This window comes from Macaca fascicularis, chromosome 13 (genome assembly GCF_037993035.2).
Source record: "Macaca fascicularis isolate 582-1 chromosome 13, T2T-MFA8v1.1".
Taxonomy (NCBI): domain Eukaryota; kingdom Metazoa; phylum Chordata; class Mammalia; order Primates; family Cercopithecidae; genus Macaca; species Macaca fascicularis.
In genome coordinates this window covers 114,772,501-114,799,156 of record NC_088387.1, presented here as the reverse complement: position 1 = coordinate 114,799,156, position 26,656 = coordinate 114,772,501, and the positions used below count along the sequence as shown (strand labels likewise).

General features: G+C 38.9%; 1 protein-coding gene across 3 annotated transcripts in view; it reads left to right on the top strand.

The window, feature by feature from the left end:
* The window catches only part of RNF144A (ring finger protein 144A), a 424,395-nt gene extending 399,420 nt beyond the window's left edge, over positions 1-24,975 (top strand). For all 3 annotated transcript variants that reach the window (XM_074012424.1, XM_074012421.1, XM_065527464.2), the window contains 2 exons: positions 21,697-21,788; positions 23,493-24,975. In XM_074012424.1, the coding sequence (XP_073868525.1) occupies positions 21,697-21,788; positions 23,493-23,496 (96 nt within the window). In that variant the 3' untranslated portion in view covers positions 23,497-24,975. The remainder of the gene's footprint in view (positions 1-21,696; positions 21,789-23,492) is intronic.
* The last annotated feature ends 1,681 nt before the right edge of the window (positions 24,976-26,656 follow it).

The window sequence follows — 26,656 nt, the reverse complement described above, 5'->3', positions numbered from 1 at the left end:
TGCTGTAGAAATTCAATTAGACAATCCAAATACAAGCATGTATCACATTGTTTGAAAATGAGACACATTTTTGAATATACAAAAACAAAGGATTTTCTTCAGGGTCATTGCCACAGATGATTACTTTAAAAAATGAAGATACATAAATGTCTCACATGTTTTGAAATATAAATGATTGTAAATTGAAAAGAGTTGGTAATTTTCTGTCTGAATCAAACACATAAATTCTTGCATAATTTTAGTTTTCTGTGTTTCGAAAAGGAGTTGCTTAGATTATGTTTTTCTCTAGGATTGAATTTTTGTTTGGGTGCATTCTCTTCTACTAGTCCCATGTGTCGGTGAAACCCAGTGTTAGATTCAATATTGACTAGGAAAGGAAGAAAAAGAAAGATAGCAGATAATAGCTGCATAAGTGAGGTTGATTTTGCTGCAAGTAAAAGCACTTTAATAAAAATGTATGGGACAATATTATAACAAAATGTATAGGACAATTTATTATCTCACATGCCAAGGAATCTGGAGGTAGAACAGAAATACAGATGCTTAGTTCATTGGTTCAAAAATATCATCAGTGTAATAGAACTTCCCAAATTTATTTGATGCTCTTCTTAGAATATTGGGTCTTGCCTGTAAATTTGTTTAGATATAGATCCAAAAAACTTGTCAAGGTCATTTAACGATATCATAAAGCTGGGTGTGGGGTAATTTCTTCTCAAATATCTCTTTGCATCAGTAAAGAAAAGGTTACTCACAAAAGCACATATTATATTTATATGTGTATATATATATTCTTCTAATTTAAAAGCATGTGGTCAGACAGAGGGCTTTTATTATATATATATTTTTAAACTATATTGAGATTTTCATCCTAACATGTGCACTTACAAATATTTTATATAGGCTTGAGTAAAATACATAGTCTGTAGTTGGGGGTATGCACATCCACTTATATGCATATGCTAGATCATATTTATTAATTATACTGTTCAAATGCTTTCATTCTTGCTATTTATTTTCCCAGCTCGAGCTATCAAGCTGACACATCTGAGAAAAGATTATTAAAACATTTTTCTATGATTTATATTTTTCCCATTTATCCTTAAGATTTGGTCATATAATTTTCTTTAGAGTATTACAGCATAAAAAATGTATATGACATATAAATATGTATTTACAGTTATGTTTTAATCCATGTATTAGTAGTTTGTTTATATAAAAATGTCTGAATTATGATTACATAACCCAAGGATATTTACTTTGTATTTGAACTATTCTAATCAAAAGTCAGCATCATGAGAATGCAAAAATGGCACGGCCACTTTAAAAGGCAGTTTGGCAGTTTCTTATAAAACTAAACATATTCTTACTATATAATCAGCCAATTTTACTCCTTTGAATTTACTCTATTGATGTAAAAGCTTAGTTCCTCTTACAAACCTGCATGTGGATATTTATATCAGCTCTATTCATAAATGCTAAAACTTGAAAGCAACCAAGATGTCCTTCAGTAGGAGAATTTATAAATAAATTATGGTATACCCAGAAAATGAAATAGTATTTGGCACTTAAATGACAAGGGCTATTAAGCCATAGAAAGACCTGGTGGAACCTTAAATCCATATGGTAAGTGAAAGAAGTGAGTCTGAAAATGATACCTACTATCTTTTCCAACTACCTGACATTTTGGAAAAGAAAGGACTATGAAGACAATGAAAACATTAGTAGTTGTCAGGGGTTACAGGAGAGGGAGGGATGAAAAGGCAGAACACAGGATTGTGGGGCAATGACACTCTTCTGTAGGATACTACAATGGTGGAGATGTGTCATTATACATTTGTCAGAGCCTAGAGAGTGCATAGCTATGGATTTTGGGTGATAATGATATGTCAAGGCAAGTTCATTGATTGTAACAAATATACCACCATGGTGAGGGATATCAATAGTTGGGGAGGTTGTATGTGTGTGGAGGAGTGGGAGCAGGGAGTATGTGGGAACTCTGCATTTAATGCTAACTTTTTCCATGAACCTACGTAAAACTGCTCTAAAAAATAAATTATGTCCTTTAAAAAAGAAAAAAAGCCAACATCAAAGTGGTTACTCTAAGTAGATTGAATTGGGTTCAAGGTGTGTAGATTGGCCTGGAGTTATACAGGTCCTTCCACCCTTGCATAAGGGTACTCTTTTGGTATATGAATCTAGCAATATAGAATATAGAATCTAGTCCACATTCTTAAGAATTATACCTTATTGGAGTGTCCCTGCATCTTCCCACTGATAGATGAGTTTGATCACCTGGCTTCAATAGGTTGACTGAATTCTGCCATTAGGTATGTGGCTTCCATTTCCTGTAAACTTCCTCTGCAAGATGCTGTCAGTGCATTTAAAGAACAGAAAGTTTACAGGGCATATTTTATGATTTGGTACTTTTTTTTTTTTTTTGAGATGGAGTTTTGCTCTTGTTGCCCAAGCTGGAGTGCAACGGTGTGGTCTCGGCTCACCACAACATCTGCCTTCTGGGTTCAAGTGATTCTCATGCCTCAGCCCCCTGAGTAGCTGAAATTACAGGTGCCCATCACCATGTCTGGCTAATTTTTTGTTTTTCACCATGTTGGTCAGACTGGTCTTGAACTCCTGACCTCAGATGATCTACCTGCCTCGGCTTCCCGAAGTGCTGGGATTACAGGTGTGAGCCACCGCATCTGGCTTTTTTTTTTTTTTTTTTTTAACAGAATTTCACTTTTGTCGTCCAGGCTGGAGTAGTGCAATGGCACGATCTCAGCTCACTGCAACCTCTGCCTCCTGGGTTCAAGTGATTCTCCTGCCTCAGCCTCCCAAGTAGCTGGGATTACAGGCATTTGCCACTACACCCCACTAATTTTTTATTTCTAGTAGAGATGGGGTTTTACCATGTTGGCCAGGCTGATCTCGAACTCTTGACCTCAGGTGGTCCACCTGCCTTGGCCTCCCAAAGTGCTGGAATTACAGGCATAAGCCACCTCCCTCAGCTGGTACCTTCTTATTAATAATGATGAAACAGCTGGAAGAATTTGGTTGAGACTATTTTTCATTGCAATGTCCCACCTGGTGGAAAGTTTGCCAGGAAGGAAGCTTGCAGTATTCACCTTCCTCTAATTTTTGGAGACCACCAATATTTACCTCAGAAAAGCAAATCATGTGAATAATCATATTCACTTTGGTCAGACTGCAGAATGTGACTTGTATTTTATTCTTTATAACGTTATGTTATTATGTTACCGAAGTTCATGATTTTAAAAATCGTATTCATTACTCTTTTATGATCTAATTGTGTCTTTCCTAATATCTATCAATACTTTCTGCCTCAAATCCTATTTTCTTCAATATCAGTATAATCACTTTCACAATTTTATTTTATTTTATTTTTGATTATTGGTTTTCTGGAGAAACATTTTTATACTTTATTTTCAATCTTTCCATATGTTTTATTTTACCCATCTCTGGTGAGCTCTACACTTAAAAAGTTCTCTAATTGGTATAGCTAGATTTACTTCCACCATATTCTTTTGTAAGTCTTTAGTGTGCATGCAATTTTTACTGTTTTTTCTTTATATTCTTTCTGTACTCCTTTGGATGAATATATATTGTGTATATATATGTTAATATATATTATATATACATATATAAAATCCCTTCATGCATACCTCATCCCCACTTCTTAGAAGCTTTATATAATATTTCTATTATTGCAGTAATTATACCTGAACATTTAATTAAATACCAATTATGCTTTTTTTCTAACATGATCAATTTACTTGTTATTTATATCCTCATGCCAATCATATAACGACTTCTACTTAGTCACCAATTATCTTTATCATCAACATTGTCATTTCTCTTAATTGTTAAAGATTTTATTCGATCTTTTTATAACCTACTATTAATTACAATCAGTATATAACCAAATTTGTCAACGTATTTACCAGTTTCTGTGTTCATTTTAAGGGTCATATTTTCCCCCCCTCTTATTTTTGTTTTGTTTTGTTTTTTTGCTTTGGTATGTACTTGAATGCTTCTTTCAGAGAGGATCAGTATTGGGGAGCAAATTTTGTACCTCTGAGAAACGTTCTCTTTTCACGTATCTTTGAATGATGATTTATCTGAATATAGAATTCCAGGTTTGCTTTCATTATGTAGTAAACTCAGCCATCAAAATATATTATATTATTATATTCTAGAATGTATTGATCTTGTCAAGAAGTCTGGTGTCAGTACAATTTTCTTTTCCTTTTCTTTGAAGAAGTGTGTTTTTTCTCTCTGACACTTTTAAGATTGTGTCTTTATTCTTAATTTTATAGAATTTTAATATAGTATGTCCAGATATGTATTTATTTATATTTATCCTGCTAGGTACTAGTTATGTCTTTAATTGGAGCATTCATGAAATATTCTAACTTATCGCTAAAATTATTTTTTGCGAGTTGCTCCTGAACTGTTTCCTGTACAAATATCCTAAATATGTCTTCTGTCTTAAATGAAGTTCATATTTTTCTATCTTTGTATTTGTCATGTTTCATGTTGGATCAATTCCTCAGCCTTCAGATTTACATATCATATCTTCAAGAATGTGTCCAATCTAAAGTTTATTCTGTTTATTGAGGACTTTTCCTATGTTTTAAATAATTCAATTTTAATGTCTTGTCTTCTTTATTAATATATTTTCTTATTTTTATAAATATTATTCTTTACTTTAGCTCATAAACATTGTAAACACAATCATGCCATTTATATTCTAGTTTCTTCCTTAATTTTAGTTCATCTGAAGTAAATTCACATTAAATATTGAATTTGGGGGTGTTTTTCTCAGTGTTAGTTTTATACGTGGATTTCAGAATTTTGATTTGTAGAATCATCTTGATATTGAATTCCTATTAGAATCTGTGTGTGTGTGTGTGTGTGTGTGTGTGTGTGTAGGGGGTGTTTCTTTCTCTTTCTCAGTGCTCTTGTTCCCCCACATCATCCCTTCTACCTCTCTCTCCCTCGATTTTTAGCTTGAGTCTATCCAATCACAAGTCCTCTGAGTTTATTCAATCACAGGTCCTCCGTTTAGAACCAGGACACATAATAACTCCTCTACTCTTGGTCCTGCATAACATAACAAACAACGTATACTTTAGAAGGAGGTGAGCCACAAAGAGTTGAAATTATTTTTTAAATACCTCTCACATATTCCTTTTATGCTCTGTTCTCAAGTGGAAGTAATTTATCTCATCAAGAATCTAGTAAGCGTAAGAAGATAAACCAAATAAAAAGTAGTTAGCACGTGAGGTATATTGAAAGAAAAGTGAGTAACAACAGAAACAATTCCGAAGTGTAAACACACAAATTCAGCTGTTTTCCAGCATTCAATGACAAGATACAGGTAATGTCTGTATAAGTCACAGAACCAGTAAAACATAAAAACAAAGTATCTTCCCCTTAAAAGCACAGTTACATCTGATAATTAAGCTGAAGAAGACATTTTTCCGTTGAGAGCTGATTGTATCACATAAGAGGCAGCATTCATAATACCCTCACAATAAATGCTAAGATGAGTTTCACAGGGTAACTTTTAATCATATCCTTCAATTATTCATTGTATCAAAAAAAAAAAAAAGCAAAAACAGTGAATCAGAAAAAGCAACCTCTGGGACACTGATGTGGAGGCAAATGTGATGTCACTCGGGCAAGTGACTCTGCATGTCTGGCTTTAAACTGTAACAGACTTCAGAGTGCTTGGGGCAGAGATGACAAAGCGGCAATTTACAGGCTGCCTTTGACACACGTAAGGCTTGTTTACTCTATGGTATTGGTTCCCACCGCGTCTGGTTTTAAAAAAAATTAGTTGCCATCATATAAAAAATAGGTGAGGTCACACAAAAATCCAGGTTGTCAGTCATCCTTGCAAAGTGAGACCCTGGCAACACTGGATTTTCATTTTCACAAGGCAATCCCTGGCTGGAGGGTTCCCCTGAGACCGTCAGCTGGTGTGCACCACCCGTTTGCCCAGCGTTCACTACTCTGCACCCTATTCCAGAACACTTCCATTCCGCTCACCACGTCAACTACCTAGATCTCTATGTTGGCAAGCTTCCTCCAGAGGCAAAATAAGACTGACTACTTATTCTTCAAGCCCTTCCATTAATATCACTTCTTCCTGCCCAGCTTTGTGAAGGTTTTAAGTGGCAGTGGGTTTAAGATCATTCTTGTGGCACCTCTGGGGCAAATTCCAGCCAAATGTGAAGCTCTGTTCTTTACCATTCACTTGAGCTGATAGTGGGATCCAGTCCTTGACATGGATAGTGTCGAATGAGCTAACGGTCATGCTCCCAACCTGCTTGAGGAAATGACTTATTCTCACCAATAACAGCGAGTCATCAAGGCCCTGGTTTCTAATAAGAATTGGACGTGGGTTGCTGGCGTTTAATGTCACTTTGGAGACGTATATTTGAATCTTTTTCCTGGCTTAGGGGTGAGTGGTGGCCAGTTGTGCTGTATTTTGAAACGTCCCTAAGACCTTATTTCTCACAATTCTTTCAGCCAAGAAATGCTGCCCCTCTTTGAGAACCACTGCTTTAGTGTATAGTGAGTTAATTTTTGAGGTTAAAAAATGCTAATTTAAAATGTATCTATAACCAATTATGTTTTTAAACTCATCTTCTGTTTACTGAGACCATGGATTAGCCAAAAATATCTCTCAGAGAATAGGACTTTCAAATTGAAAGAGTGAGAAAGACACAAAGTCCAAGAATTTTCACCCTTGATTTAATCTAGTTAATTCTTTACATAATTTAAGTTTCACATCTTACAGAAGTAAGTGTTGCCTATTTTTTCCCTAATTAGTAAATTACCATATGTCAATATTCTATACATCCTTTAGAACAGATTTTTGTCAAGTTTTATATCAGTTTAAAATAATCTACTTTAAATCACTCAAGATCGTGAATATGAATTGAGTATATCGGATCGGATCTCAGCTTTCTTCAAAAGATACTTTTTTTTTAAAAGCACTGCCCAATCCATTGTGATTAAAGCTCCAGACATAGCCGAGACCTTTTTTTTAAAAAAAACAAAACGCAAAACGCTTTAAACTCTACTTCTCACCTTTCTCCATTAGCAACATACAAAATGGAATGGAAGAAACTTCTTGGAATTATTATAATTCAACACTTTTAGAGAATGTATTTGTGCCATATTTTTTTCAAGTGTGTTTCTGTCCTTAAAATGTATTCATTCTGTTTTATCTTCCCACCAGCCTCTTGGAGGTCATTATCTTTCCATTAGTGAACTCTCCATTGGCCTTTGATCTGCTACATACCTTTAAACATTCTTCTCAGTGGTGTGTTGGGTCTGACAGAACCTCCCTCCCCATCTCCCCACATACTCGAGATTTATAAGGACATTTTTCACTGACTACTGTATGCACAAGGGTCTGTTTATTGATGGAAGATGAAACAAGGGTTCACATTGCCTTCGTGCCCTTTGCTACCAGAACAACTCTCAAGTTTTATTCTGTTTTATGTAAATTGGGTCACAGATGTTTTATTGCTGCAGAATGCTTTGAAACTTTTTCATATGTTCAGTGGGAAAAGAAGCCTCTCAAAATTCATGCTGAAATAATTAAGCTTTTTAATTTCACTGTCAATTTATCAGAACAAGTGATAAATCTCTCTTTATACTGCTGCTTCTACAGACATGACTTTTCAGTCCATTTCCTCCCTCGGATTGTCTGAGAGTGCCTTTCTAGAGCAGCTCAGCATGCTGTATGGAAACGCCAACACTTTACTGAACTCTTAGGCAGGACGGGTAACCCTGGGAGGCGTCAGTTCATACTCCCGGGAACCTGGGGGAACTGGGCCCTGGCTGCTCTGCAGGAGCTTTGCACTGTGACAAAAGGACTTAATGATCCTGACTCTGACTCTGTTCCCTTTATGCTCAGAATTTCTAGACATATCAACTCACCCCGGAGCAGATTTCCCACCTTTGCGGATGTGGCTAATCCAGTTTTATAGCATATAATTCAGTAGATGCAGCATGGCAACACAGAGATAAAGATCTTGGCTGGATCTAAATCAGAGTCCTCAGCTCTGCTCCTGCCTCCATAAGACCTTGGACAGTTCCTTCATGTTTATGATGCACATTTCCTTGTGTCAAAAATGAGGAAGTGATCCCATTCTCAGTGAGCTCTCTGGTTTCATATACGTATGGATTCTCCCTGAATGCCTGGCACATGCTGAATGGCCAATGAATATCAACACCCTTCTCTTTCATGAATGTCACAACGTTTTGAATCTGTTAACTTGGGATTTGATGAACCAACATGTTGCTAATTTTTTCAAAAAGATCCGGAGTTGCTTACAACAGTCAGTACTTATGTGTTCTCCCATTTTATTGTTTTTAGTTGACATAATTCCTATGATGAATGGTAGCTTTCTGGAGTTTAAGTAGAAGAGGCTGATCTTAGGGACTCAGACGTGTCACTTTAGAGCTTTAGAAATAAACTTGTGCTCATGTGTTCTCAGGAAAAGGCTGGCCTGCCACCTGACATCTGTGCATTGGTCTTTGTGTCAGAAAAACAACAGCAACTCATTTTTTCCTCAGGGAGCAACCTACTCTATGATTCTCTACCTCCCCTCCCTTCTTCCTTGTTCAAACACTGAGTTCCTTCTATGTGCTAGACCAGGATTCGGGAAACGTCATCTGTAAAGAGGCAGAGAGTAAATATTTTAGGCTTGAAGAGGCAGACAGTCTCTGTTACAACTTGTAAACTCTGCTGCTTTTGTAGAAAAGCAGATAGACAACAGTGAAATGAACAAACATGGTTGTGTTTTAACAAAAAGGCGGTCCTCACCAGCGAGTGATTTTGCCTTCCCGGGCACTGTTGGTAAGATATGCAGAGGGCTTTGATTGTGAGGAATGGAGAAGGGGTCCTGCTGGCCCCTACTGGGTAGAGGCCAAGGATGCGGCTAAACATCAATGCACAGAACCTTCCCTCCCCACAGGAAAGAATCATGCAACCCAAAGTGTCAATAGTGCCAAACTGAACAATAAAACTTTACTTAAGGACACTAAAGTTTGAATTTTATATAATGTCATACGTAATAAATATCAGTCTTTTGATTTCTTTTTCAACTATTTAGAAATGTAAGAACCCTTAGCTCACAGTCCATACAAACACTGGCCATGGGTCATAGTTTTTCTACTCCTGTGCAAGAATCTGGAGAAACAAAGAGAAATAGGGAACAGTAAGTTTCCTTAAGATCCCCTCTCAAAGCCACAAAAGCAAGACACACCTCATGCACTCCCCCTTTTTTTTTTTAAATGAAAATAAGCTTTATTACATCAAGTAATAAATAAATACAAAGAGGCAAACCGTTTTAGTCATTTTCTTCCAGATGTTTTGTCTGACTTAAATGCGGAGCTGAGATCTACTTACAGTCTTAGTATGAACATGTTCGGGGGTCCTTGTTAGGTTTGGTGGGTTGCTCTTTCTTCTATATTTATAACTTGTGCATTTAAAAAAATTGACTTTGAAGCACGAATAGTCATGCAATTAGGTAAGCAAAAAAGAAGTTACATTAAGCAGAATCTACACTGTGAATGGCAAATGGGAAACGGGAACCGGCTACTAAGTAAAGCATGCTGTCAATATGCGTTAAAAACAAAATCCCTAGAATGGTATTAGCTTATGAAAAGGGAAAAAGAACACCGTGGGTAACACATGTATTCAAAAGAGAAGATTAAAGAGACGATGTCTTGGAGGCAAACTACAGTTTGCTGTAAGATAACTTTAGGTGCATCTTTTAAATCAATGCTTAAAAACAACAAACAAACAAACAAAATACCTGAGCAGTTCCTAACTACTTGAAATGCAAATCCTAATTAACTGCAAAATCTTTTCTCAATCTTTGAGACTGTAGGTTCAGAGCCAGGTGAACCACGGGAGGAAAAACTAAACTGTAACTATTTTGAAAACAAGGGTTTCATCTGAACAGGGGAGATGAACTGTTACTTCTCATCTTGTAAAAAGGTGGAAATCCTTCAAAACCAACAAGGCAGCTAGGATCTGGCATTCCGTCCCGTTTCTGCCAAGCACTCCCGAACCAGTCCTCCAGCGTGCATCGCTTCGGCCTCTCCACCGCGCTCTCGCTCCCCGCCTAAGTGGGTCTGATCTCCTTCCCCAGCTCTTCGAGGATGGCCAGCAGCTCCGCGTATTTGCTTTGGGGCACCTGGCTTTTCCCAGCTCCCCGAGTGTAGCCTAGGGACGGTGGCCCGTAGTCACTGAGCAGCCGCAATACTGTGAAGGCCAGTGGACACTGCCAGCGGCGTCGAGGGCGGTGGGGGGCCTGTGCGCGAACCTCATGCACCCCCTTTCGTTTTTTGTTTGTTTGTTTGTTTGTTTTCTTGAGGCGAAGTCTCGCTCTGTCGCCCAGGCTGGAGTGCAGTGGCGCGATCTAGGCTCACTGCAACCTCCGCCTCCCAGGTTCAAGCGATTCTCCTGCCTCAGCCTCCCGAGTAGCTGGGACTAGAGCATGCGCCACTACACCCAGCTAATTTTTGTATTTTTAGTAGAGATGGAGTTTCACCATGTTGGTTTTCCAGGATGGTCTCGATCTCTTGACCTCCTGATCCGCCCGCCTTGGCCTCCCAAAGTGCTGGGATTACAGGCCACCTTATCCATTTTCTTAAGGGACCATGTACTTCAGTGGTAGATACAGTCACCAGAAGAATCACAGAGCATTTCTTTGGCAAAACCCACCAATTACTAAGTTAGGGCCCTTGGGTTAAGCTTCCCTGTTCCTATATTTTCTGCACAGTGCTTTGTGTTCTCTGTCCTCCATCACAGTAATTTCTTTGGTTTCCTTCTGGGAGCCTTCATTACAGTGCTATCTGTCTGGTTATGGACACAGCTGGCCCAAACTGAACACCTTCCATCCTGATATATATCTGCAGCCCATGAAAAATCACCCACAGAACAGGTGGGCAGTTGCTGCATTGAGAACTTAACAGGATTTATCAGGCTCACCTGCAATGCTGTGCTTAGTGCTGCCTGGCAATCTCAGCAATCCACACAGTTGATTCTACCCTAGAGAGTGTGAAGATCTGAATGCATTTCCTGACCTTTGAAGCCCTAACGTCTCTAGCTCACCCTGAAAAATCCTAAAATCCTCATGGTTTATTCTTTTTTACTGGGGCAAGTGACACACATTTTGTTTCTGCAAAGGGTTATGAATAGCCAAATATGTGCTTCTGGTCTTTAGAGCTTCTCAGATATCTCATAGTTCTTCCGTGTATCTCCTGCTGTGTTGAAAACTTGGTGATCAATCATGCCTCCAGCTGTCCCCAGCACAGAGGGCCCTAAGGAGGAGTGAGGGATTGTTGTCTTCCTCTGCTTTCATGAAACACAAGCACAGCAATTATATGAGCCTCTTTTAGCTTCAGTGACCTGGTTACTACGTGGGCTCCAACCCGATGGTCTTGCTGGTTTCACAGATAAAAGTTTGATGCGGCTGGGCGCAGTGGCTCACGTCTGTAATCCCAGCACTTTGGGAGACCAAGGTGGGCGAATCACAAGGTCAGTAGATGGAAACCATCCTGGCTAACACCGTGAAACACCATCTCTACTAAAAATACAAAAAATCAGCCAGGTGTGGTGGTGGTGGGGGGCTGTAGTCCCAGCTACTCAGGAGGCTGAGGCAGGAGAATGGCCTGAACCTGGAGGTGGAGGTTGCAGTGAGCTGAGATCACGCCACTGCACTCCGGCCTGGGTGACAGAGCGAGACTCCATCTCAAAAAACAGCAAACAAACAAACAAACAAAAAGTTTGATGAAAGGAACTCAGGTAATCACAAACACACACATAAGAACAGACACACTTCTCAAAATGTTCACATGTTCAAAACTCAGCTGTAAGCTGCTTTGGATGTGAAAACTGTTTCTACACAGGGTGATTTCATGACTGTTAGATTCTTAGATTATCTCCTGAAAGTCTGACTAATCCAGAGTGTGAGTGCAATCTCCTGCTAGCCAAACGACCATGTATAACAATGGTTTTAATAAAGCCTCGTCTATGCTTACACATACAGCTTCATTGACAGTCAGGTTGCTGTGGAATCCTTATTTTTCCTGCTTCCAGGTTGGAAGAAGTCTAAGCTTCTATGAGTGGCCTGCGCAGCTTGCCAAGGTTTGACAATTTCTGCCTCCAGTGTCATCTCTGGTCATTCTGTGTGCTAACCCCCGATGGAGATTGCCCCAGTTCAAATTCCAGCTATGGGATTGAATATGTCATTTAATTTATCTGTGCTTTGGTTTCTCCATATGTAACCTGTGTTAATAGTATCTACTGCTTAGAGTTACGATAAAGACTGAGTATATAGAGATAAGGTATTTAGTACACTGGCCCATAGTAAGTGTTCTACAAATATTTGATATTTCTATTTTGTAATAAATGATTCCTTGAATCTAACAATCAGTTCTACTAAATTTTCTTCCCCTACTTGTATATTTGTTCACATCAATTAAATGGGTCAGTAGAACACATCATTTTAATGTTGCAGGAGTGGAATGTGAAGTGCAGAGAGATTAAGTGACTTGCACAAGATCATACAGCTAGTGAGAGATGACATCTTAATTTCAATCCCTGTCTGTCTTTCCCCAAGTGTAGAAATACTCTTTCATCTGGATTCCACTGTACTCCCTTTCCTATTTTTTTTTCAGTAGGAATCTGAGACACAGTCCTGCAAATATTTTATATCAGACAGTCTTCCAGTTTCACATTGTATTGGTTTTCTGATGCTATATAACAAATGATCACAAGGGGAGTGGTTCAAAATAATACATGGCTTAACTGTGTCCTCTGCCTTGAGTCTTGTAAGACTGCAATAAAAGAGTCAGCCAGAGCTGAGTTCTCATCTGAAGGCTCAGCTGAGGAAGGGTCTTCATGGTTCACATGGTTGTTTACAGCCTATTTCCTTGTAGGGTACAGAGCTTCAGTCTTGTTTTTGTTTCTGCTGGATGTTGGTCAGAGGCCACTTCTGTTATCTAGAGGCTGGCCAAAGTTCCTAGAAGATTTTCACAATTCTTTTCCATATGAGATTCTAAAACATGGCTGTTATATCATTCAAGACAGCCAAAGGGTCTTTAGAATGAGCCATATAGGCAAGACAGAGTCTTACAAAATGTAACTAGGTCTCCTCTAAAGTATGATCATGGGAGTGTCACCTACAGCATTGCTGTTTATAATAGCACAGCTTTGTGCATATACACTTTGTGCATATACACTGGCAGAGTACAGGGGTTAAGAATGGACGATCATTACTTCATGACTAGCTGATGATGCTTATAGCCTTTCCTGAACAGCTGTGCTGTAGAAGTAAATTAATATTCTATGTGTTTTATTATCTCACACAAGCTTATAAAGTTTGTCTCCCATGTGGACTCTGAATTGACTACCCTGAAAAATAAATTCTCTCCCCATGGATCCAGCTTGGCACCTGAGAAGAGTTCATTTTTGAATTAATTTCTAGACACAGACCTCTGTGGACTATTTTAGAAAAGCCAGGGAAGCCTATCATACCTCTCCTAGGCAAAACTCTCCAGCATGTCATCATCTGCAGCATCTCTTGTGCTATTTTCTATGTGCCCCACCCTGTCTATGCCCCTCCCTCACAGCTCTGCTCTTCCTTATGTTTGTCTTCATCCCAATCCCTACTGCCCATTGCTCTCGAGCCCGGTTGTTGCTTTTGTGGATCAGCGTCATGCACATAGCAGTGCATCTTGCTCTCTCCTGCAGCTCCTCAGCCTCTATTTGATGACCCAAGGCTGCCATCTTTGCATGGATGCATTGATGATCCTGCCAAGGAAGAGATTTTCATATTAATAATGCCTTATGGAGATGAGTTCAGTCTCAGAAAGTGTCCCACATATCAGAACTCCCTAGGAGACTCACAGAAGAAAAATTTCTGGGTAGTTAGGCCTCACAGCATCTTTAGCTGTGAGACAGGGTTGAGGCAACTCCTTCACAGGCTTCCCATTTCTTCTTCTATAACCTCTGAGCAGAACAGCGCTGACAAAGCCTTAGGCTCCCGTGGACATGACATTAGCTTCTTCCAGTTATGGATGCTGCAGCAGAATTTCTGGCTCTTGACGAGAGGCTGATGCTAGGTTGTGAATAAGTTTATGCTTGATTCTGCTTTTCTAAAACCCTAATGCTTCAGAAAATCTCCTTGAGATTTCTGACAGCTTATTTTTCCACATGCTTTTGCTCATTTACTCACTTACTTACCCAACAAACAATTGAGTGCCCATGATATAGAAGACAGGATAGTAAGAAATGAATGTTTCTCCTCCAGACAAGTTTATATTTCAATGAACTATATTAAAAAGTGTATATCCCGTTATGATATATGTGATTCTTATGATAAATATATAGGGCAAAGTATGTTTTTTATATATATAAAATGTTATATATGAAATTATATATATGTGTGTGTGTGTATATATATATGGGAGAAATTGTTATGGAAACATACATCAGGGAACCACTAGCTGTGGCCTATTTTGGCAGAGGCCTCACAAAAGAGAAGGCACTGAAACTGGGCCTTCTCAAATAAAGTGGGCCTCATGCCATGCTAGAAATTTTCCTTTAGCACTGCAGGAGACAGGAGAGTTTACATAATTATTCATTAAAGGGTAAAACATCACTGGATACAGAACGAAAATCAAAGATTCTAGTCAGTTTTAGAGCCTACTAGAAGACATAAGTAGGAAAACCACAGATTCTGGTCATTTCTATAGCTTACTAGAAGACTAGCTTACTAGTACTAGTGTGTCAGCGATCAGGAATATTTCTGAATCTCAGTTTCTTTATCTATAATGGGGATGATAAAATCAGCTAGTTTCAATTCAGTTTCTCAGTTACAAACAACACTAATGTATTATAATGGCTCGATGAAAAGAGAATTCATTGGAAATATATTAGTGGGATCACAGTTTTAATGTGTGGCTGGAGGACCAGGCTTGGAAGAAAGACAAGAATCCAGGGAGTTTTCAAAGACTAGAAACAGAAAGTGGACAAAGATATGCTGAGCTCTGCACTGCTGAATCAAGAGGCTTGAAGTTCAAAGATTGCTTTCTGTTTGTCCCCTTCTCACTATTGAAATTAATAGGAGCTAGTGACTGGCTGAGCTGTGGATTCCTGAACTTCCGTAGTAGGAAATAAGTTGCTGGGGGATGCTAACAGAAAACAGGAAATACTAATAGAACAGGGGATGCCAATGGAACGGAAAATACTAATAGGACAGAGGATACCCACAGAACAGAAGATATCAATAGGAGCGGATCTCATATTGAAATATAATCCCCAATGTTGGAGGTGGGCGTGGTGGGAGGTGATTGGATCCTGGGGGCAGATTTCTCAGGAGTGGTTTTCACCATCCCCCTTGGTACTGTCCTCATGGTACTGAGTGAGTTCTCCTGAGACCTGGTCATTTAAAAGTGTGTAGCACCTCCCCCCACTCTCTTGCTCCTGCTTTCGCTATGTGATGTGCCTGTTTCCTGTTCACCTTCTACCATGATTGTAAGCTTCCTGAAGCCTCCTTGGAAGCAAATGCTGCTATGCTTCCTGTACAACCTGCACATCGTGAGCAAATTAAACCTCTTTTCTTTAAAAATTACCCAGTCTTGGGTATTTCTTTATAGCAATGCAACAACAGAAAAATACACAGAGGATGCCAATAGGAGAGGAAATACTAACAGGACAGAGAATGTCAACAGGACATTCTAATACTAATAGGACAGGTGATGCCAATAGGACAGAAAATACTAAGAGGACAGGGGATGTTAAGAGAACAGAAAATACTAATAGAACAGGGGATGCTAATAGGACTGATAATACTAACAGGAGAGGTGATATTAACTGGACAGAAAATACTAATAGGACAGGAAATACTAATAGGACTGGGGATGTTAACAGAACAGAAAATACTAATAGAACAGGGGAGGCTAACAGGACTGACAATACTAACAGGACAGGAGATGCTACTGTTATAGAACAGGAAATGCTAACAGGACAGGAGATGCCAAGAGAACAGGAAATAAACAGCAAAACAGGAAATACTAATAGGACAGAGTTTGTCAATGGAACAGGAAATACCAATAGGATAGGGGACATTGCCCTGAACAACAGAGTGAGTTCCCTTACAGAGTCTAGTGCTATCCAAATGAGACCATGAATTTGGAAGCATTCTATAAACTGGGATCTTTTATACAATGTTAGGGACATTGCATATCCACTGTGTCTGTTTTTCTATTGTTATTACCTGATAGTGGACTTATCTAATCTGATTTCTCAGATGAGGGCAGAAGAAGGTCTCCTTTTCAATTGCTCTATTCAGTATTTGCATGAACTCTTTCTTTGGGGGAATAGCCAGATATACGCTGACCTGCTGAGCTAAGATGCCACATATACTTCCCAGTTTCATATTACAAAACCAAATTTTCTATTTATTTTCTACTAGAAATTTTGAGTACTCAATAGCTGTTGAAAAACCACATTTTGATGGGAGGTATAAATGATGCAGAAATATATGGATACACTTTTCTTTAAAATAAATACAGACGTTAAATCCAAAGGGACAATTGGACTGATATAATTTAGCCTGTCCAAAAGGTCAAAGTGTTTGTGCACTAAAGTAGAAACACACTCGCTTCTTTTCTACGGAATGTGGGAAAGACTGCTGACCATCCAGTGACGCTCCTTCCTCTTCTTTCGTAATACAGGCTTATAGCCTAAGTGGAACTTTTAGCTTAATTGAATTTCACAGGTTCCCTTGGCGTTGCATTGCCAATGACTAAAGTTTCCTCCTGGTTAAGAGAAGCAGAAGTGACATGTGTTGTTTCTCGGTCTGGCACTGATGAGAGTGCCTTTTCCATGTTCCTTTTTCCAGATGTAGTGGTGAGCCCAGATGTAGTGGTGACCCAGTTTCAACCAAGCAGATCATGGCAGTATCCTAGGGCAGAAGTCAGCAAATCTTTTCTGTAAGAAGTCAGAGATAATAAATGTTTTAGGCTGGGTGGGGTGGTTCACGTTTGTAATCCTAGCTCTTTGTGAGGCTGAAGTGGGCAGATCACTTGAGCCCAGGAGTTTAAGCAGTCTGGGTAACATGGAGAAACCCAGCTGATATGGTTTGGCTGTGTCCCAACCCAAATCTCAACTTGGATTTTATCTCCCAGAATTCCCACCTGTTGTGGGAGGGACCAAGCAGGAGGTCATTGAATCATGGAGGCCGGTCTTTTCCATGCTTTTCTTGTGATAGTGAATAAGTCTCATGAGATCTGATGGGTTTATCAGGGATTTCTGCTTTTGCTTCTTCCTCATTTTTCTCTTCCCACCACCATGTAAGAAGTGCCTTTTGCCTCCTGCAATGATTCTGAGGCCTCGCCACCCATGTAGAACTGTAAGTCCAATTAAACTTCATTTTCTTTCCAGTCTTGGGTATGTTTTAATCAGCAGCCTGAAAACAGACTAATACACTGGTCTCTACAAAAAATAAATAAAAAATAGACAGGCATGATGGTGTGCGCCTATAGTCCTAGCTACTCAGGAGTCTGAGGTGGGAGGATCTCCAGAGTCTGGGAATTGGAGGCTACAGTGAGTTGTGATCATACCACTGTATGACAGAATGACAACCTGTCTCAAAAAAATAAAATAAATAAATAAATAAAATACAAAAGAAAATAAATGTTTTAGACTTTGTGGGCAATGTGGTTTCTGTGTTAGTACTCAATTCTGCCATTGGTATAATAAAGCAGTCATAGACATTACATAATGAATAGTTGTGTTCCAATAAAATTTCATTTACAGAAACCAGGTGAGAGGACTGGTGTGCTGACCCCTGTGTGTGTTGATGGTAGGGAAGAGGATGAATGAGCAATGCTTTGAAAAGAATCTAGTAGTTCCATGAAGTACCATAGGAAACAAAACTGCCTTAACACCTGGTTCTGTTAATGTCAGGACTGCTATGTATAAGACAAGTAACTTTTTCTATTATTTAAGCTATAGATTTATGGAAGTCTGTGTTACAGAAACCTATTCTTCTCAAATATGTGGAAAACCAAAAAATAAAATAAAAAATCACCTTTTAGAAAAGCTTCATGATTAACCAGATCAATTAATAAAATTCATGCAATAAAATCTCTAAGACAGAATCTTATCTAGACCTGTTTGCACCCCCTATTGCTATGGTTTGAATGTCTCTTCCAAAGTTCATGCGTTGGAAACTTAATCCCCGATGCAACAGTATTGACAGGGGGATCCTTTAAGAGATGATTATGTCATGAGGGCTCTGCCCTCATGAGTGGGTTAATGCCATTATTATGAGAGTGGGTTAGTTACTGAGGGAATAGATTCCTGATAAAAGGATGTGTCCAACCTTTCTCTCTCTCTGTCTCTCTCTCTCTCTCTCATACACAGAAACACACTCCCTCTGTCTCTCTCTCTCTCTCTCTCTCTCGCCTTTCCTCTCTTTGCCATGGGATTATGCAACACAAAGGCCCTCATCACATACTGGTGTCATGCTTTTGAACTTCCCAGCCTCCAGAATCATTAATGAAATAGATTTCTGTTAATTGTAAATGATTCAGTCTGTGGTATTATTAGAGAAACACAAAATAGAGTAAGACATCAATGATATCTAGAATGAGCTGTTTACATAGCGTTTAAATAATGTTTTATGCCTACTTTATTACTTTATATTGTCTTCAAAACTATTATTTATTATTATTATTTTTTTCTGAGATAGTGTCTCACTCTGTTGCCCAGGCTGGAGTGCAGTGGTGCAATCTCGGCTCACTGCAACCTCCACCTCCCGAGATTCAAGCAATTCTCTGCTTCAGCATTCCAAGTAGCTGGGATTACAGGCGCCCACCACCACACCTGGCTAATTTTTGTATTTTTAGTAGAGATGGGGTTTCATTATCTTAGCCAGGCTGGTCTTGAGTTCCTGACCTCGTGATCCACTTGCCTTGGCCTACCAAAGTGCTGGGATTACAGGCATGAACCACCGCACATGGCTCAAAACTATTATTAATATTAGAACAGCTTGTGCTCCAAGCCACATTCATACATATTATTTTTGGGAGAAAAATAATAGCTTGGACCATGTTTTGGAGAAAAGATAATAATAATTCGGTTATACATCTTATGGAAAATGTGTACAAATTATAGTGTACCTAGAACAGTAGACTACAGATATGCCAGAGGCATTGTGATAGAATTGAGATTGTACTCTAGAAAATAAAAATATGCCACCTCTGTTTTAGTTAGTGTATTAGTTCATTTTCATGCCGCTATGAAGAAATAACCAAGACTGGGTAAGTTGTGAAGAAAAGAGGTTTAATTGACTCACAGTGCCACATGGCTGGGGAGGCCTTAGGAAACTTACAATCACGGCAAAAGGGGAAGCAAACAAACCCTTCTTCACATGGTGGCAGGAGACGTAAGTGCTGAGTAAAGGGGAAGGCCTCTTATAACACCATTGGATCTTGTGAGAACTCACTAATATGAGAACAGCATGGGGGGAACCACCACCATTATTCAATTGTCTCCCACTAGGTCCCTCGCCATGATATGTAGGGATTATGGAACTACAACTCAAGATGAGATTAAGGTGGGGACACAAAGCCAAACCATACTAGTTAGTTTGGTCTGCTATAACAAATTACCATAGACTGGTGGCTTAACCAACAAACATTTATTTCCCACATCTCTGGAGGCTGGGAGTCCAGGATCAAACCACTGGCAGATCCAATGTCTGGTAGTGGGTTGCTACCTGAATTACAGATGGTCATCTTGCTATGTCCACACATGGAGGAGAACACAGAGAGAAAAAGCAAGTTATCATATGTCCTTTTATGGGGGCACTAATCCCACTTTTGGGAATTCTGCCTTTATGACCTAATCACCTCCCAATGGCTCCACCTCCTAATCCATCACCTTGGGGTTTAGGATTTCAATATATGAATCGGGGGAGGAATGTGTAAACATTTAGTCCCTAGCAATCTCTATCTTTAGTTAGCCAAGAGGAAACATACCAAAAAAATGTACTTTGAAAATAAAAATATAAGCATGTAAAATAAAAATTAACTTTGGTCCTAACAGAAAAGGGCAAAAGCTATAGAGAAATAGATTTTACTTTCTGAACAAGTAGTTGGAATAAATGGTAGTCTATATTCTCAGACATGCAAAGACACCATCTTCCTTTGTTTTGATAACAGAATTTAATTTTATTTCAGCATCCCCTCCCCACCCTCAGTGGTGGAAATGCATTCTCAGGCTACTCAGTATCTTCACCTTTTAGGAGGTGTGCCCACATTTGGTACAGAGTTTTCCTGTTTCCAAGGTGCTGAGCATGTGTGGATGGGGTTATCTGGCCTTCAGTGCTATTACCTAGCCACACTGACCAGTTGTAACATCCCAATTCCATTGACTATGTGGTCACCAGTCCCCAGGGGATACCACTTGCTCTGTGTCCACTCTCGTTCCAATGGAGGGCTTTCCAGGACAGCTCTCTGTGCCTAGAGCGGACCGATTGCCAGTCCTGGAAAATATGAAACTCAGGCTCATCTTGGTTTCCTTTTACCTTCACCCTCAGCCTGGAATTAGAATGGAGTAAGAATATAAACAAAATGATGTTCTCCTCAGCAAGCATTCTCCCACTATTTTCTTTCTCATCTCATTCCCTATTTTTTGGAAAGATAATGTTGAGTGTTATTCCCCCTTACCCAAATTCTGCTGAGTCAAACGTTTTCATTTAGAATAAGCCTGGCAAGCCCTGGCAGCTTTCTGAATGGGGCAGTTTTCTGCATAGAGGAAGCTGTTTAATATTTCAGAATATCCTGCTTCCAGAAGGACTACCCTATTGCCAGAGCTGCAAAGTGGCCTTGCAAGGTAGTGAGTCACTCATCACTAGACATGATCAATCGAAGTCTCATCAGTCACTTGTCTGGTAGGCTGTTGAAAATTTTAAGCAATACATCAAAGGCTGGCTCAGTAGAAAGTGGGATCAAACCAAGACAATGATAATAACCTCTGGTGTTTGTTAAAACATTCACTGATTTTTCTTACCCTGCTCTGAGATGCACTAAATTAAAATCTAAAGGGGCAAGAAAGATGGTTGATATTTTAAATAAAATCACCAACTTATTTTTATCCAGCCGTATTTTGAATGCACTGGCATTCCACTTGATCCTGAGATATTCTGAAAAAGACTTATTCTAATTAATACCCACAAAGGCTTACCAAATTGGGCACATTACATTGTTCCTGAAAGCAACATATAACCAGTGAAGACTCCTTTTGTTTATGTTGTTAATAACAGATGTCGCAAAGAGACATCACACATGCTTGGTTAATATTATCAAAACAATTATTCATTTATTCATCTCAGCTCAGTGTACTGGTGCAAGCTGGCTCTATAGATCTTGCAGACGTGGCCTGTATGAGTGCATAAACAGAAACCTGTGTCACATGTAATAAATCATCTCCAAACCCTCGCGACTCAGTGAGTACTGACGAGAGATATGGGGAGTCTAACGTCTGATATAACTCTGCAGAAAACTGAGATTCTAATCATCTAGGAGGCAGTCATATGAAAGTCTGATCCAATTACTTATATTTTCCAGAATGCCCAGAGTGGAGGCAGAGTCTCGCCTTTTGTTGAACGGCAGTCTAACATACACCAACACACCAACGTGCAGGAGCTGAAAAGACGAAAGTGAGATGCTTTGATTGGAATTGTTTTTATTCAATTAAGCAGTGAAGCTAATCTATATAATAATATGGCATGATGTTCAAGTCTAATTCATTTTCTAGGGTTTAATGAAGAAATTAAAATGCTATAAGTAAGAACCTTAATTCTATGTTAAATTTTTAAACTGCTTTGTTAAAAATAAAATAATTTAACTAAGAGACTATTTAATTTCATTGAGAGCCTGGATTCTACAGTCAGTGCCCTAATAGCCACTTTGTTGAGTGGCTCTGGGGATGTTACTTAAACTTTCTTTGCCTCAGTTTTCTTAACCATAAGGTGATGAGGGGAATAGTGTCTACCTCATAGAGTTGTTGAAAGGATTAAAGGAGTTAAAATGTAATGCCTTTGGAATATCCTCTGGCACTTAGTAAACCCTGTGTTATCACCTACCTTTCCTTTCAACAAACATTTATTAGGTGACTATCACGGGTCAGGTAACAGAAAATTAACAATAATTCAAATACACTTCTTCCTTCCGTTCAAGAAGAGAGTTGTTTAAAAGGTAGACTGAAGTATATGTTAATCAAAAGTTTGCAATGCTGAGGTAGAGCCACTCATGATTCTACCAGGAGTGATGGCAGCTGCAGGTCCCAGGAACAACATGGAATGAGGGTCAGTTGAGTGCCTCCTGCTTCCCACATGGTGTTCTACAGTTTCTATTCTGTGAATTCTCAAAGCTTTGTATTGTCTCATTTTATGAGAGAAATGAAGATGAGGAAAGGAAGGAAGAAAGGGAGGGAGGGAGGCAGGAAGGGAGGGAGGAAGGAAGGAAGGAAGGAAGGAAGGATGGAAGGAAGGAAGGGAGGAAGGGAGGAAGGAAGAGAGGAAGGAAAGAAAAAAGGAAGAAAGGAAAACTCAGAAAATTCATGTAAATATTATGTTACATGACTGTTAAGTAGAAAAAGGCAGAATATGTAGTTTTAAAATACATGTTTTTGACTTTTTTTCCTCGAATCTTTTAGAACAAATAGACTTTCTATGACTGACTAACCTATGTGATTTTTCAACCTGTTGGTGAACTATGAGATTGCTTTGTGCCATGGACTTGAATTCTACTTTTCTTGGGCAAGACAGATTTCAAAATTAATTCAATTAAAGAAACCAAGCAGCTATGTTTAGGAACATTTAAAGACATAAAATTGTTTTAAGAAACCAAGGAGTATAGGAGAGTAGAAACCTAGTTCCTTCCATTAAACCCTTGCTTCTAAGGTGCCTTACGTGGCCCATTGAGAATCCATTCCAAAAGCAGAGCTGGCTGGGTATCTCCTCTCTGCTGAGACTCGAGGATGTAAACATAAATTACAAATTCTCCTTGCTGTCCAGGAACGTATGGCAAGAGCATATAAAAGAGGGTCTTGAAAATCCTGGACATTCAATATTTGAGGCAATCTTCCATGCCTAAGTTTAAAAAACATTGCAGGATTTAGCAAGATGAAAAAAGAAAGAAATTGGGGGAAACAACAACCTAGGCAGAGAGAAAACAGCGTGAGCAAAGGCAGGTTTTGGGACAGGATAAAACAAACAAAAAAGCAAACAGGCAGGTGGTGGTGGTACGGATGGTAGGCAGTTCCAGACATGATGAGAGACGAATATGAGAAGAGGGAGCAGCCATGAAGATTCTGGGTGTGTGTTTGAGTCAAGAAACAGAACTTATGCTTTGTCTTCCAGATGATAGAAAGCCATCTAGGAGTTTTCAGCTAGAGAGTAGCATGGCTGGATGGGAAGTTGCTGGATCCTTCTGGAAGAAGCAAGCATTTAAGGAAGCCAACCCAGAAGAGACAAGGCTCCTGCAGAGGCTCAAGGGAAAGATGGAAGAGTCTGAAGGAGGAGAGGGGTCATGGGAATGGGGAGGTGAAGAGTCATTTGAGAAGGATTTCAGAGGCAAACTTGGGAGGACCTAGCAAGTAATCACAGGGAATGAGGAATATGAGTGAAGGAGGTCACAGGGAAATGTTAATTTTCTAGCCTGGGTGGCTGGGGTGGTGGTCATGTCTACTGAGATAGAAAACATCAGTGGAATACGCTGGTTTTTCCAGTAGAAATTTTTTAATTAAAAAAAGCATGTTATTATTCAACATAAAGAACTAAAATAAAACAAGTACATGAAGATTAAAGGTTCAAAAAAAATTTAAAAAGCACTCACGCTTTCTCTGAGTAAAATATATATTTCATTCTGAATACAAACATATGTATATACAAGCTTAACAGATATAGATAAGGTATAAATGTCATCTATGTATATAGCTATCTATGTATGTATGTATTTATCTATAGAAAGAGAACATAAGCATATTAGACATAACTTTTTAAATCAATCATATTTTTAAAAATTACCTGAAACTAACAAATGACAAAAGAATTGAAGAAAAATGAAATGTAAACATTTGAAGTAAACATTTCTTTACAAGAGCTATGTTTCTATAAGAACTCTCCAATGTTTAGAAAAAAATATGTGGACCATTAGGAATATGAAGTTATTAATGTTTATTTTTAATTGCATGCTTTGTTATTTTCTACATCTATTGACTTCCTGCTATGAAAAGTTTGAAAAATGAACACACATCTTTTCACCTTCCCTTTGAGAGTAAGATTTTGAGTTCATTTCTGGACAAATTAAGTTTGTAGTGGCTGTGAAATTTTTCAAAGGAGATGGAGAGCAGATAGTTGCATAATTTTGAAATATGGGATTATGAAGAGAGGCCCAGGGAAAGTAAGGAACAATCAAGGAAAAAGAAGGAGATCCTGAAGAGTTAGTGCTTATAGAACTCAGTGGTTCATTATGAAGAACCAAGTAATGTCTGACCATCCAAAAGAAAGCCAATGGAAATCCTCCATTACATTTGGCAGTGGGAAGGTAGCAGTTGCCCCGTGAAGAACTGTGCAGATCAGTCTCCAGGGGCAGGAAGCACTAGGTGGGGCTTGAATGGGATTGAGTTGAATGGGATTGAATGGAAGGAAATGGCCTCACCAGCCATGTGGACACATCATTCAAGAAGCAGTGTTACACATGATGGAATAACAGAAGCCCATAAAAATGGTGAGTCTAAAAAGATATTCGGTAACTTGGAAAATGTTTTCATGTGGATTGTTAAATTTTAAAAAATATGAACATTTTGTAGAGAATAAAATATATTACCCTGATGACTAGCTATGAAAATTCTTCTCTGTTATTGATTATTATCATCATTTTTAAACATTATTTTCTCAATTTATAAATTTGTTTTAAAAAATATGTCTTTATACAAGGAAGACCTGTGTGAACTCTGAGAGTCTATCGGTGTCTTTATGAAGTAACTGAAGAGAAGGCTAACCATGTAGACCCTTTATGGGTCACTGTTAACATACGTTTTTCTGGGTTTTTTTTCTTTTTAACTTTTGTGGGTAAATAGCAGGTGTATATATTTATGGGGTGTATGAGATGTTTTGATACAGGCATGCAATATATAATAATCACATCATGGAGAATGGGGTATTCCTCAAGCATTTATTCTTCGTGTTACAAACAACCCAATTATACTCTTTTAGTTATTTTTAAATGTACAATGACATTAGCATTGACTATAGTCACCCTGTTGTGCTATTAAATAGTAGGCCTTATTCATTAACCATCCTGACCTCTTCTCCCCAACCAAAATCCTTCCTAGCCTCTGGCAACCATCCTTCTACTTTCTATTTCCATGAGTTCAATTGTTTCGATTAAAATGCATTTTCTTTTCCTATAAGATGAGGGCTACAAAAAGAACAGGTAGTCGCTCAATGAGCGACATTGGATAGGGCAACATCATGATTTATTATCCAAATAAGCTCCGTTGGTAGAGTGAAAAGAGGCAGCAACCCACTGGGCCTCTGAGCAGCGCTAAGCTGACAGGCTTGCGTGAGCCTGCAGGACATCTGGTCCCCCCAGGCATGAAAGACATAGATTGGAAGTCCTCATTCCACACTTATTCTAGTGTTCTGAGGGCTTGAAATTGCCATAGATGATGATTGTTTTGGATCAAAGGTTCGAAGGTTTCTTTAAAATGAAAGTATGAGACAGGCACCTCTGTAAAAGACTAATTGCAATAGTTTTACCAGATTAGTCGAATTCCCTGAAGGTGTTTGAGAAATGAGACATTGTGTTAGGCAACAGGAGGCTATGCTAATGAATGAACTAAAGTAGTCATGGCCCAATACTAGAAAACTTTCTCTCTTACTCATTGTTTTAGTTTCCTAGGGCTGCTCTAAAAAAAATACCAGGAGCTGCGTGGCTTTAAACAAGGGAACTTTATTCTCTCAGGATTCTGGAGGACAGAAACCCAAAATCAAGGTATCACTAGGGCCATGCTATTTCCCTGGGCTCTAGGGGAGAATCTGTCCCATGCTATGCTCTTAGTTTCCAGTGTTGCTGTCAGTGCTTGGTGTTCCTTGGCTTTTGAACACATCACTCCAGTCTCTGCCTCTGTCACCGCACGAGCTTCCCTCCCTGTTCTTCTCTTCTTATCAAGACACCAGTCATATGGATTAGTACCATCCATTGACCTCCGTCTCAACTGGATAACATCTACAAAGTCCCTATTCCCAAATAAGGTAACATTTGCTGGCACCAGAGGTTAAGGTACTGTTTAGGTGGGCACAGTTCAGCTTACAGCAGAGCTTTGGGTCAAGACAGCCAAATAATTTTGAGAAATAAAATAAGATGGCACCAAAAGCCCAGTGACGTGGGTTTAAAAGTGACAAGAAGATGATCAAACAGAGCATGTAGGAAAAAGGTCATGAGAAGTTTATCTCTGAAAAGAAGGAAGCTGGAAGGAGGCGAAGGATTGAAAGGAGGAGATTTAAATATGCATAAAAGC